Source organism: Taudactylus pleione, unplaced genomic scaffold, assembly GCF_031769625.1.
Source record: "Taudactylus pleione unplaced genomic scaffold, aTauple2 ptg000006l, whole genome shotgun sequence".
In the NCBI taxonomy this organism is placed as follows: Eukaryota; Metazoa; Chordata; class Amphibia; order Anura; family Myobatrachidae; genus Taudactylus; species Taudactylus pleione.
Window position 1 is genome coordinate 3,684,093 of NW_028284409.1, and position 12,842 is coordinate 3,696,934.

Below are 12,842 nucleotides of genomic sequence, written 5' to 3' on the forward strand. Positions count from 1 at the left end.
ATTCTTGTTATCACTCATTACGAATATTAATTGGTGCTTGCATAAGGGGCTCTACTCCAGGGAGCAGAGCCGTAACTAGGCTGTTTGGTGCTCTGGGCCAGGCAGAGCATTGGTGCCCCCCCTATTTTTGAAATGGGGACAAAATGCACCCAAAAAAGGGGCATGGCCTCATGGGGAAGGGCCAGGGAAAAGATGGGGAGGCCAGAAGATGCTGGGGATAAAATAAGAGGAAGCTACAAGTGAGAATGATTATAAACAGAAAATGTAAAGGCTCGAACAGCGCCCCCCTGCCCTGCAGTGCCCTGTGTGGTGGCACAGGTCGCACTACCCTAGTTACGGCTCTGCCAGGCAGAACTGCATAATGGGCATTACTACAAGGGGGAACTTCATAATGGGCGCAGCTACAGGGAGGATTGTATAAGGGGCACTACTACTGGGGGCATTGCATAAGAGGCAGTACTACAGTGGTTACTGTATAAGGGGCACTACTGTGGGCATTGTGCATAAATGGCACTACTGTGTGTTGTAACGTGAATAAGGGACACTACTATGTGGTGTAATGTGAATAAGATTGTGCTGCTGTGTGGCATAATTTGATTGGGGATACTATGTGTGATTTTGGCAGGACACCCCACGCTCCTTGCTGTGAGGTCACACCCCCTTTTTTGCATACCATGCCCCCTTTTTTGGGCTCAGTAGATCACAAAAGGTTTTTAGTTTTAAAAGTAGATCACTGAGTCCAAAAGTCTGGCCACTCCTGCTGTATAATAATAAAGGTATAGATCATATGGAAAAATAAAAGATTATTGTCATGTCGCCAGGAGTTTGTTGATACAGTTGTGGACCCTTGGGCTAGCTGTATGAGCTGGAGTGTGGATGAAGTTGGGTGGTTTGATAATGAAGTTTCTAATGTAGGTTTACTATCAGTAGAAGACTAATGCTGGAGATTGGTATTAAGAACTGATGCAAGCTAGCAGACTGCAATAAACTAGAACTTGATGCCACAAGCAAAATTGATGCAGACTGCAATGAAATATGCTGTGAATCAATATCGGAGCATGTTTTCCAGAAGCACTGTAGATGAATGCTTGATAAGTTATTACTGGAGCAGGTGTGTTGGTACACACTGATACAGAATGCTTGTGAAGTAAATAATGGAGTAGGTGTTCTGGAAAACACTGAGGCAGAATGCTTGTGAAGCAAATACTGAGGCAAATTTGCTGGAACACACTGAGACAGAATGCTTAGAAGCAATGTTGGTACAGGTTTTCTGGATAGCACTGGACAGAATGCTATGAAGCAACACTGGAACAAGTTTTCTGGATAGCACTGAACAGAATGCATGAAGCAATACTGGAATGGGCTTTCTAGATAGCACTGAGCAGAATGCTGAACAATTAAAATGATAACACAGAAAGTAATACATAAGTGGAGATATAAGTCGTTGATAAATGGTGGAGGCGAGATGTTTGACCCCGTCCGTCTGAGTCAAAAGAGATAACAATGTGTCGGACCTCCTTAACTTATAACTTATTTATGATAGTCTATAATGCAGGGGGTAGCCTAACATACCCTACTCACATAGAGTGCAGGTGTGTGAGCACATAAAGGTAATAGTGTAGTCCACATGGTAGATGTAGAAACACCAATAGTCCACAACCCAACGCGTTTCAACCTGCAGGTCTTTTTCAGGGCATATCCAATGTGGGTCTCCAGTCCAAATTTTTAACCCACATGCCTGCATTAATGGTGGGGGTGGAGACCATTCAATTAACGCATTTCAAAGTCCACAAACAGTGCATAATAGTAATATAGATATGTGTACTTTATAAATACCATATTAACAACAACTTGTGATTAAAATTCGAACTCCGTACCTTCGTAAAAGTATAGAAAGGGGATTTAGTCCATTGTGATGCCTTCCACCTGCTGGAATCCCCTTCCGCTGGAATAGTACAAGGGTCTCTAGAGGCCCATCTTCAAAACTCTAGAGCCCGTCTGTGCGTCCAATATGTGACGCACATACGGGGTCCACCCCACATGGAGTGGTGCGGAGGTAGAACACTTAAGCTTTTGACAGCTGGAACGCAACCCGGATCTAGGAAGCCATAGAGTTCAAAGTGAGCTAATCTCTCTTCATCATTCTTGTGCCAAGAATTAGGAATTTGAATAATACCACAGAAAAAAGTCAAGTGGGCGGGATCCCGATTATGTACAGTACACTATCAAAATGAGCTGATACGCTATGAGTGTGGAGGCTTTTTTCAATATTACGGATGTGTTCAGCCATCCTTTCTTTCAATGTCCGTGTGGTTCTTCCAATATATTGTTTGTTACAGGAGCACTGTAACAGGTAAACCACATTCTTGCTGTTGAAAGTTATATTAGGATATTATGTAAGGATTTCTGGATAGCACTGAGCAGAATGCTGAAACAATGCTGGAATGGTTTTTGTGGGTACCACTGGAGCAGAATGCTGTGTAGCAATACTGTAACAGGTTTTCAGGATAGCACTGAACCAAATACAGAGAAGTAATGCTGGAAAGGGTTTTCTAGATAGCACTGAACAGATTGCTGAGAAGCAATACCAGAAAGGACAGAGGAAAATATGGGGGGATCTCAGGCTGGGAGCCACTGATGGAACAGCAAACACATGATTTTTTTAAACATAGGAGTTCCGGGCTTAAACTATTTATACTCTAAACTATGCTACTTACTATCTATATTTTGTGTCAAGTATGTCTTTCTCTATTAGTTATCTAAACTTTATGTAAATTTGTATACTGTAAGTTTGTCAGATTCCATCACTATGTACAATAGATTATTTATCAGTAAGAGGTATGGTAGCTAACTATCCACTCTTTACCAAGAGATGCAAGATTTTATATACCTAACGAATACTTGCCAACTTTGAAAAGTCTCAGCTCGGGAAGGGAGGAGACAGGTGAGTGGGATGTGGAGGAACTAGGGATGTGCGCCAACCACAGGGGCGTATCTATAATGGGCGCAGGGTGTGCGGGGCACACAGCACACCCTGCACCCAAAACTAATTTATACCTCACCGCCGATTCCCAAAGTGCTGCTCTGCAGTGCCGGATCTGCGCTGTAGAGCAGCAAACACTCACTGGGACAATGGCGGCGGCCATTTTCCCAGTGATCTGCGCATGCGCAGAAAAGATGTCCTCCGGGAAAGCAGGCACGGGTGCCATTTTCCCGGAGACCTGCGCATGCGCTGTAGATTCTGGCATGAAGCCTGAATCTACAGTGCTCAGTGCCACTGAGCCGTCGTCAGAGAGGAGGGGGCCCAAACTGAGGCTGAACACGGGCCCCCTCCTCTATTAAAACGCCCCTGGCCTACCTCTGTGTTTTGGTTTTGGTTTTGGATCTGTATCTTCTTCAAGGTTTTGGATCTGGATTTGGTTTTGCAAACCACCACCCTCAATTGTTTTGGTTTTGGATCTGGATTTTTTAAATAAAAAATAGATAAAAAGTTTTAAAAACAGCTAAAATCATGTAATTTATGCAATCCAAAACCCGAAATTCAGATTTAAAATCCAAATTACGAACCACAAAAAGATCAGAACCGCAACCCGGATTTACCCAGATCTCCTCAGGAGATTAGAACCACGACTCAGATTTACCTGGATTCACAAAATTCGGGTGGATTCGGATTTCTGGAGGACTGAACGGCACATCTCTAGGAGGAACATCGCAATATGCATCACCATGGCTTCACTTATTGGCAGAATCTATAGGTGTTGATATAGGTGTTAGCAATGTGTGATGGAGGTTAGTTCACATGATGAACAACTTAACCGGTTTTCAGTTATTAGTACAGTATATTGGTGGTGGCACAGTGTACTTGCATTGTCTTTATATACTGTAACACACTCTCCGCACAAGATGGTCTCTTAGGAGCATATCCTTCTATGATAGGATGGATATAAAAGATGCACAGAAGCACATTTGGGTAGGCTGGGTCCAGTGGCATCACCCGGATGTCACCTGCCGAATGGTGACACCAAAGTGCCGTCTCCTCCTCAGTGCCAGGTGCCAGGTGCTGCACTGTAGCAATACGTGCAGCACTTGGCTTCTGACACAGTGAGGGAGCCGGCACTGCACACTGAGTGGTCCCCGGGGGCAGTTCACACCCCCCCGGAGTGTTTACAACAGGGGTTCAGACTGCAAGGCCACGCACCCTACCCATGAGAACACACCTCCTACCCCGCAAGATACGTCACGCACACTGCAGCCCACCCAGCACTGGGTATCACCGTGGTGAGGAATGCCACTGGCTGGGTCAGAGATCACGTTGTGATAGAGTGCTCTTCTCCAACACCACCCTCTTGAAGTTTTGTTGACATTTCTGACTTTGAGTGGGTGGGTCAGGGGTGGAGCATCGTGAATCACTGCATCGTCGCCCCACCCCATACAATGGTTGACTACATCACTGGCTTATCGTTGCTGGGTGCAGGGCTGCGATGGCGTGAATTATAGCAAATTGCATCATCAAAGCCCACTTCCCATTTACTTTATAATCGGCCGACAGGGTGGGGGGGATTTGTCCACTTTACCAGAAGTTAAGAGACTCTCCCTCAAAATCAGGAGTCTCCCACAACTTCCGGGAGAATGGTCAAGTATGATCTAACTACAGGAAATGATTGAGCTCTAGCGAAACATGAGTCTTTGCCAGTATTAACCAGCCTTACTAATACTTAAACAAAACAAATACTTTAAAATAGTGCTGTTGCATGCACAGATGGCTTTCAGATAAGAGAGTACACAATTTCTGTGCATGGTACAGATTTGAAATACTTTTATTGTTTCTGCCAGTAGTAAGATCTCTTCCTTTGTGCTCTCTACCCAGTACTATCTCTGTCATAAGTGAAAACTTGTTCCCCATGCAACATTTGTCCATTGTTGTCTCTGATCCTATCTTCTAACTTAGTGGGTAAGTGCTCCCTACTTCCCTCTGTGCGACTCATGATTTTTTACTTCTACAAACCCTAGGGCATCCTGCAATCCTACCATCTATTCCCCTAACACTGCACTGTCTTGGCATCTATTATTATGGTTTCATGTTTATTCTATGTATCTATGCTTTATTTATGAAATTGTTTTGTTCTCACTGTTACTCTGCTAAAGACATCTTGTGGAACCCTATAAATGAAAGTTAATAATAATAAAGGGTATCAGTAATACAATGAAAACAGACATGTAGCCTTAGTATTCTGTGCTGTTCCATATGGGAGAGAGGTTGCTGGCTTCCAACTGTCATGCTTATGCTTGGGAAAACTGCATTCATCATGCCATTCACTGAAGAATAACTGTACTTCTCTACTGTCGCAAATGTTTTGTGCCATTGACAGGGAGGACAGGGTATGAAATAAGGTCTAGGAAAGTGCAGCCTTGGCCAAAAGTATTGAGAATGACACAAGTATTGGTTTTCACAAAGTTTGCTGCTTCAGTGTTTTTATACCTTTTTGTCAGATGTTACTATGGTATACTGAAGTAAAATTACAAGCATTTCATAAGTGTCACATATTTTTATTGACAATTACATTAAGTTTATGTAAACAGTTAATATTTGCAGTGTTGACCCTTCTTTTTCAAGACCTCTGCAATCCGCCCTGGCAGGCTGTCACTCAACTTCTGGGCCACATACTGACTGATGGCCGCCCATTCTTACCTAGGCAATGCTTGGAGTTTGTCAGAATTTGTGGGTTTATGTTTGTCCACCTACCTTTTGAGTAGCCACATTTCACTAATTATGTATTAATTTGTCATCAAATTGTAGGTACACATTTTTCCACATACAATATGATTGTGCATCTGTTTAATAACAATTTGCTGCATATTCGTAATCCCTATGAAGTGCCTAGTAAGTTCATTTATAAAGACAAAAGTAGTGAATATTGTGATTGCTTTATAGTAAAAGGGACAAATCTTTATAACTTGGGACTGTCTCTGGTAAGTAGGAAGAGTATGAAGACACTCTCAGAGAATGTGTTCAAAAACTTTATGAACCCTATTCATTATAGATGTATTCCTTAAGCTGGCCATCCACTATACAATTTTCTGTCAGATATCTGTCCAATCTGGCTGGTTGGAATGAAAACCTGGTAATGTATGGGAGCAAATGACAATCGTCCATTTGCTCACAAACACTGGAAAATAGCCAAAAATGGTTGTTCAGACAAATTGGTTAAAACACACAAATTGAACCAATTTAAACAATTTTTTTGTCCTTTTTTCAGTGTTTAAAACCATATGATCAACTGTCATGTTATGGGGTGTGCCACATCATCTTGGGGGCATGACTACACCTTTTTGGTGGCCCATACCCCACCCTTTGCTAACTTTGTACTGATCCTTTACCAATAATGCCATCACTTACTGTAATCATTTTCTTAAATGCAAGTCAAATAAGGCACTGGTAGATGTTTGCAGTCTGCCTTGTTTGTACATGAAATACATTCGTAAATGAACTATATGGGTCTAGATAAATGACAGTCTGTTCTTGATTGGTTTAATATTATTTGAAGAATAAACTGTTTTCTGTGTAGTCTTGGTTAATTTTACATAATATGATGTCTTAGCAAGCATATACAAAATGTCACTTGTGAAACATAAATAATTCTTCAATGTAAAGTATATCACAATAATTGTTCAGCCATGAGAAATAATGCGATCCACATGCTACAACAAAAGCAACTGTAACTGCAGTCCAAATAGGATTTCATTTAGCTTCACAAAGATGTGAAGCGTTTTAAAGTGCACTTCATTATAATTAATGTTTCCCAAATGTGTGTGCCATGAATGCCTGATGTAAGGAATGAAATTAAAAACACAGATGGTTTATATAAAAAATAAAAAGATTTATTTTTCATCTAGAAAAGTGCAAACATGTACCTTTTGGTCACACTTCTCAACAAATACAAAAATGTTGAAAATTAAAGTACAGTCATTATCAAGGTAAAAAAAATAGATTATCAAAGTGAAAATCATAAACAGTCTCAAGCATTGGTTCATTACAGCTTGAATAATACAAAAAAATATGACCATTAATACTGCCTGATATCACATACGACACTCCTTGTAACTGGTTACAATTTTAACTTGATAACCTATTTTATACTTATTTGTTTAAACAAGTGTTACAAAGTACTTATCTCAGGAGCCAAAAACATCATTAAAAACAAAACAGATTATCAAAATATTAAAGCATTATAAAAATGGAGAACAAAAACAAAATACAAATTTAAGTTAACTTAGATAACTGTACAAAAATATATATACATTATGTACAATAACTATAAAAAGCAAGATTACAACATGCAATACTGTATAACATGCTGCAAACTTTCCAGTCTTGTAACAAACATAGTTTTCATTCCATCCAATACATTTACTTACGGTTTGCTAAAAAACAGTTGTCCCACAAGGACAACTTATTTAGCACAAAAATGGAGCCAATTGTAAGCTCCAGCTGTCACTGACATTGTGCCAGTTCATCGTATACCATATATAAAAATAGTAAGAGCTTTTTTTCCAGTTGCATTACTGGGTACAATATAGATCACTATACTCAGTGAATACTGCATGATAACAGCAAATGTACAGTGATTTTAAATTGCACTCAGCACAGCTATTTTGGCCTGGTTCGTCTCGCTTTCTTCAAACCAATGGCTGGGGTCATTCAACAATCAAGTCTTTAAAACAAAGACTTTCCTTTAAACAATCTTAAATATGTTCTTGTGCTATAAAATTATGTTTAGCAATGAGATGCAAAGTCATTTCAAGTTAAACAGTTTTTTAGGGGTGATTCTGTGGATCTATGCCATATCCCCGTACATTTTCCTGTAGTACATGGACTCAAAGATGTCATTGTCTCCTGGGCAGTTGTAATGACATGCACATGTCTTGATGAACATCATCTTCTTCTTCATGACCTCACCGTCAGGACACTTGAACTCTACTGGGAGGGTGGCTGTTCTATGAGGAGTGCAACAGCGACCATCAGTGCAAACCCCACAAAACTTAGCTCTGTAGGTTTTCACACTTGTGCACCCGGAAAGCTCAAACTTGACTGGTTTGGAGATTTTAGGAGTACGGATACACTTCTTTCCTTTCTGTTGTGGAGTTAAAAAAAAAACACCATACATTAGATATTACATTTTGCTTAGGTTTACACTTTCAAGCCTAAAGTATATGGGGGAGATGTACTAAGCCTTGGAGAGAAATAAAGTACCAACCAATCAGCTCCTAACTGCCTAGTTACAGGCTGTGTTTGAAAAATGACAGGAGCTGACTGGTTGGTAGTTTATATCTCTCCACTTGAATACTCCCCGAGGCTTAGCACACCTGCCACTATGTGTTGAAGGCCTTTGCAAACTCATGTTTTGGTAACACTTATGCATATTTACTTTTTCAAATATTTTTCCATTTTATTTGATCTTGCTATGTATTACAGCACAATTATACTGCATAATAATGTTTTGCATTAGTAAATATGTAACAAAAACAGGTAGAATTAATTGGTCCTGTTTTTTTCAGCAAATGGCATATTCCTTGATATAGTTCTACATAAGACTAGATTGTGATTATCAATGCTTAAATGCTAATATTATAAATGGTGTAAAAAAATAATAAGTTTATTCACCTTAATATTTTCCTCAAGGTCAGCCTCACAAGGTCGGACCATGCAGAGTCTGCTCTGTTTCTCCAGTCTGCAGTGCTCATTGTCATTGGTAACTCGAGTAGAGATCCCCATTCCACAGGTCTTTGAGCAAGCACTCCATTCAGTTGTCTGCACCAAGCAGTTAGCACGGATCAGAGAAGGATCAGGACCATAAGTCTCCTCCATTCTAAAAGCTGTGGAATAAAAAATAATGGCAAATTCAATTTCCATACAAAACATGGTTGCATATATAAAGTGAAATACTCATATAATTCCTATATTAATGATGATACTACACTAGAAAGTCAAAATTTGACAGTTTATATTGTGAACCTCTAACTCAGTTTAAAATAATAACACCGTACCATTACAGTATTTTTATATGTATATTACAGTGCTATTTTCCATTATTGGTTTCTTTGCCCAATCATTCTCTCACCAATAATAAGGAGAAGAATGAATGTACAGTAAACATAACAAATCCCAGAACTTACCAGGAAGAGCAGGTCCAACCATGGTCTTCTCCATTGGCTGATCACACACCCATTCTTCACAACACTTGCCAGGCAGTTTCACTCTTCTTGGGAAGGGGCAGTCAGGGCTAGGGAGGCGGATATCCATGCTGCAGAGTGGTACACAGCCCACACCTCCATCCAGACAAGTGCACTGGTACTTGCAGCTGCTTTGGAAAGACTCTCCACTTCGATACACCATTCCCCCAAATACGCAGGGGGCACCTTCTCTAGCTTGAATAAAGAAAGGACACTATTTAGTATTCATGTGCAGAGATGCATCATTCAGAATGGTTTGTCTTAATAAGTAAGCGTTTATATGCAGGTCTATCTATAACTTCCATAATACTTTATATATTCAAAAGGTGCATAAAAATTGTTCAATTTAACTGACAAGTTAGGAAAAGTTTGTGGCATTATGCTGGTATAGTGCTAGTTTTATAAGGGACAAAAACATTAAGGTCTGTACCTTGTTCTCTACTACAGTATGACAGGAAAACATTCACTTTCCAAATATCTATAGCTAAATGATGGTAAGAAAAAGGTAAGGTGATATTTGTACATAACTTACCAGTGCAGACTCCAATTTTGCGGTTGATTCTTGAGCCAAAGTCACAGAACAGTCCTTTGTGTGGGTCACAGACGTCTCTCTCTGTGCACAGCTCGCCCAGCTGCTTAGAGCACACTTTGCAGCAGCCACATCCATCCTGTACCAAACTGACACCAGGCTCACATACAGGTACCCTCTGTGGGCACTGACATTCCCCATTGCAATCCTGGGCATCAGATACCTGTAAAGTAGAGCAAAAGGGGAGTCAGAGAGTGGAACATTACACCCCTCTAACACAGTGAATACACCCTAACTGCCAGAATAGGACTACGACTACAGAACATATATTCTAACAGTCTACAGAATGTCAAACGTTCCCTTTACACATCTTCAACAGTACATTTAGCATTTAATATATATTTGCTGAAAACATTTAAATGTCTGTATTCTTATCTTAAAACACTGACTGACTTAACTAAAACTGCAGCAAATGACAGTGTTTCCCAGTGACTATACAATGTAATGTCATTTAACTTACCCAGCAGAACAGAGCAAAGAAGAGAACAGCTGTCACTTTTCCTGAAGACATTGTTTAGTATTCTGCAAATCAAAAGAAAAATATTCTTCTGTCGTTGTCTGTAGATCTCAAAGTGATCTCGGTTAGAGCTTTTTGCAGGATTCTCTAGAGATAGTTTGTTTTAGTTCTGAGAACTTCTGAGTATGAAAGCCTCCTTCCTTTGTCCCTGTTGCTGAATGTGATTCCTCTCTCAGGTTCTGGAAGAGTTGTTGTATGAGTCTAGCTGGGAGCTGTGCTCTTTTATACCCTGCTGGCTGCTGAGACTCGCCAATGAGCTGAATGGAGTCCTACACAAGCAGGGACATTCCTCACATTCCTCCCAACCTTCCTGCCCCATCAGCTCACACCGGATTGATCCTGACCCCTTGACACTCCACATTCCTTCTGTCTGAAAAAAACTGGCACACGCCACAGCACAAAAAAGGCGCTGTATCCTTGCCATCAAATAGGATTTGCTCCTTGCTTTTATATAATTTCCAATCTACCTTCTACAATTTTATATGAAAGGAGGCTTCAGCCTTGTTTTTGTATGGCTAACCTCTGTTCCAGACAGCGTTACCATACCACTTTCATGTTACAATAATCATGTTAACACATCTCACGGTGAGATGTAACCACAGTATAAAAATACATTCTTCCTAGGAAGGGAGAAGCAGGTCCAGGACACACGTTACATGTACAGTATACAATATGAAACATATTATTTTGTATGAGAGAAAGGGGAATGGGGAATGGGGAGGGGTGCTCTGTAAACTACTTTTTGTAATGTGCACAACTTATTACATACATATTTTATGATATTTCAGTTGATTTCATGGATTACTTTATACATTATTATGATTTCTATTAATTTTGCGGTCGCAATCTTTTTATATAGAATTTTTTATTATTATTAACAGTTATTTATATAACTGTAGTTATATAGCAAAGACACACTTCACAGTGCTTTACAGAGAATGTCATTCACAACAATCCCTGCTCCAATGTAGTTTACAATCTATGCTCCTATCACACACACGCACACGCACACATACAAATTAATGTTAATATTTGTCAGAAGCCAATTAACCAAAAAAAAAATATTATTATTATTATTATTATTAATATTATTATTATTATTATTATTATTATTATTATTATTATTATTATTACTATTATTAATGGAATTTTAAACAATATAATGCTATTTAATAAAACAATAGGACATCAAAATATTCTGGAACCACATAATCTTGATGGTTAAATTAAATAAAGGAGTATAATACATATGCTGTACAGTTCTAATCTGGCAAAGTGTTTTCTACTGGAAATTAATAATGCTGACTTTTTTTTTTTTACTTTCCTAGAATGAAAATTCTTATCGCTCCCAGATTAAATTAATATATGTGACTAATTTTTTGGGGAACAATGTTTTATTGTGCTGTAAAAAAACCTTGTGTGACATGGTTATCTCATTTTTTTTCTTTTACAAATATGGGTTCCCTTATGTGACTGTTAAGCAGGTAAACAAGAAAAAACAACTTGACATTATTTTTGTATTTCCAAGTGAACCATGATCAAACTTGCTTCCCCAGACAAAGAAATCTAGAAAGCATTTATCAATATTTACAGTAGTTTAGAAGTGAGGTAATGTTCATGCAGGCACTTAGTAGCAGCCATTGGTTACTATTGTAACCTTGAAAGCTGTTCTGTGCTTCCAGGATACAAAAGGTTACAACTCTTCTATAAATAAGGTTATGGGCAGGATAATGTGTAAGGAGGAGAATACAACTGAACATACCCAGCAGCTTTCCTAATATCAGCTAATAGCTATGATGTCATTCACTAGTCAGAGTAATAAGGTCATGGAAGAATGTCCTTGTCATGTACTGTAGCTTCAGGCCATTGATTGATAAACAGCTGTTCTCTAGCTGAAGGGAAGGAAGTAGCATGTGCACAAGTTATCTACATTGCGTCTATTGGTACAGAGAAGTTATTGCTCATGTCAGTCAATTAACATAACTCTAAAAACGATGAGTAAAAATAAAAAACAATAGACATATTTTAATCTGTCAATAATACAAGAACATAACTGTTTATTAGTTCTTTTAGGGCTAGATTTACTAAAAACGAAAAGCAGAGGTGTTGCCCATATCAACCAATTGGATTATAGCTATCATTTACATTGTACATTCTAGAAAATGATAGCTACATTCTGATTGGTTGCTGTGATCCACACCTCCACTTTTCCTTTTCTAACGTTTTAGTAAATTTACTCCTTGGTGTAAATGAAATTACTCAAACTGAATCAATTCCCATATTGACACAAATGGGATTAGCAGTGCTATATATCTGTATGATGAGATCAATATTGAAGATTCCTCTTTTGAACCCCATTTATAGATGTTCATGAAATTGCTTAATCCCTATGTGTTCCTTGCACAGAAAGCTCAGTGTACAGAATAAAGCTGACAGTTCCTTACACCTGGGGCTGTCCTCACTAATTTGTTTGCGCACTACACCATACCTTAGTAGGAACCAGTA

The 12,842-nt window shown here is 39.1% G+C and overlaps 1 protein-coding gene across 1 annotated transcript; it reads right to left on the bottom strand.

Moving 5' to 3' along the window:
* Nucleotides 1–6,857: 6,857 nt before the first annotated feature.
* CCN2 (cellular communication network factor 2) lies at nucleotides 6,858–10,543 on the bottom strand. The gene is made up of 5 exons (XM_088451484.1): nucleotides 10,281–10,543; nucleotides 9,764–9,983; nucleotides 9,175–9,426; nucleotides 8,663–8,874; nucleotides 6,858–8,132 (listed from the first exon to the last, which is right to left on the bottom strand). The coding sequence occupies exons 1-5, from the start codon at nucleotides 10,329–10,331 to the stop codon at nucleotides 7,836–7,838; spliced, it is 1,032 nt and encodes a 343-aa protein (XP_088307610.1). The 5' UTR covers nucleotides 10,332–10,543; the 3' UTR covers nucleotides 6,858–7,835.
* Between the last annotated feature and the right edge of the window lie 2,299 nt (nucleotides 10,544–12,842).

Coding starts and splice junctions, on each gene's coding strand:
- CCN2 (XM_088451484.1), bottom strand. CDS start 10,331: ATGTCTTCAGGAAAAGTGACAGCTGTTCTCTTCTTTGCTCTGTTCTGC. Junction 9,984..10,280: donor TCTTTGCTCTGTTCTGCTGG/GTAAGTTAAATG, acceptor TCTACTTTACAG/GTATCTGATGCCCAGGATTG. Junction 9,427..9,763: donor CAAAATTGGAGTCTGCACTG/GTAAGTTATGTA, acceptor TCTTTATTCAAG/CTAGAGAAGGTGCCCCCTGC.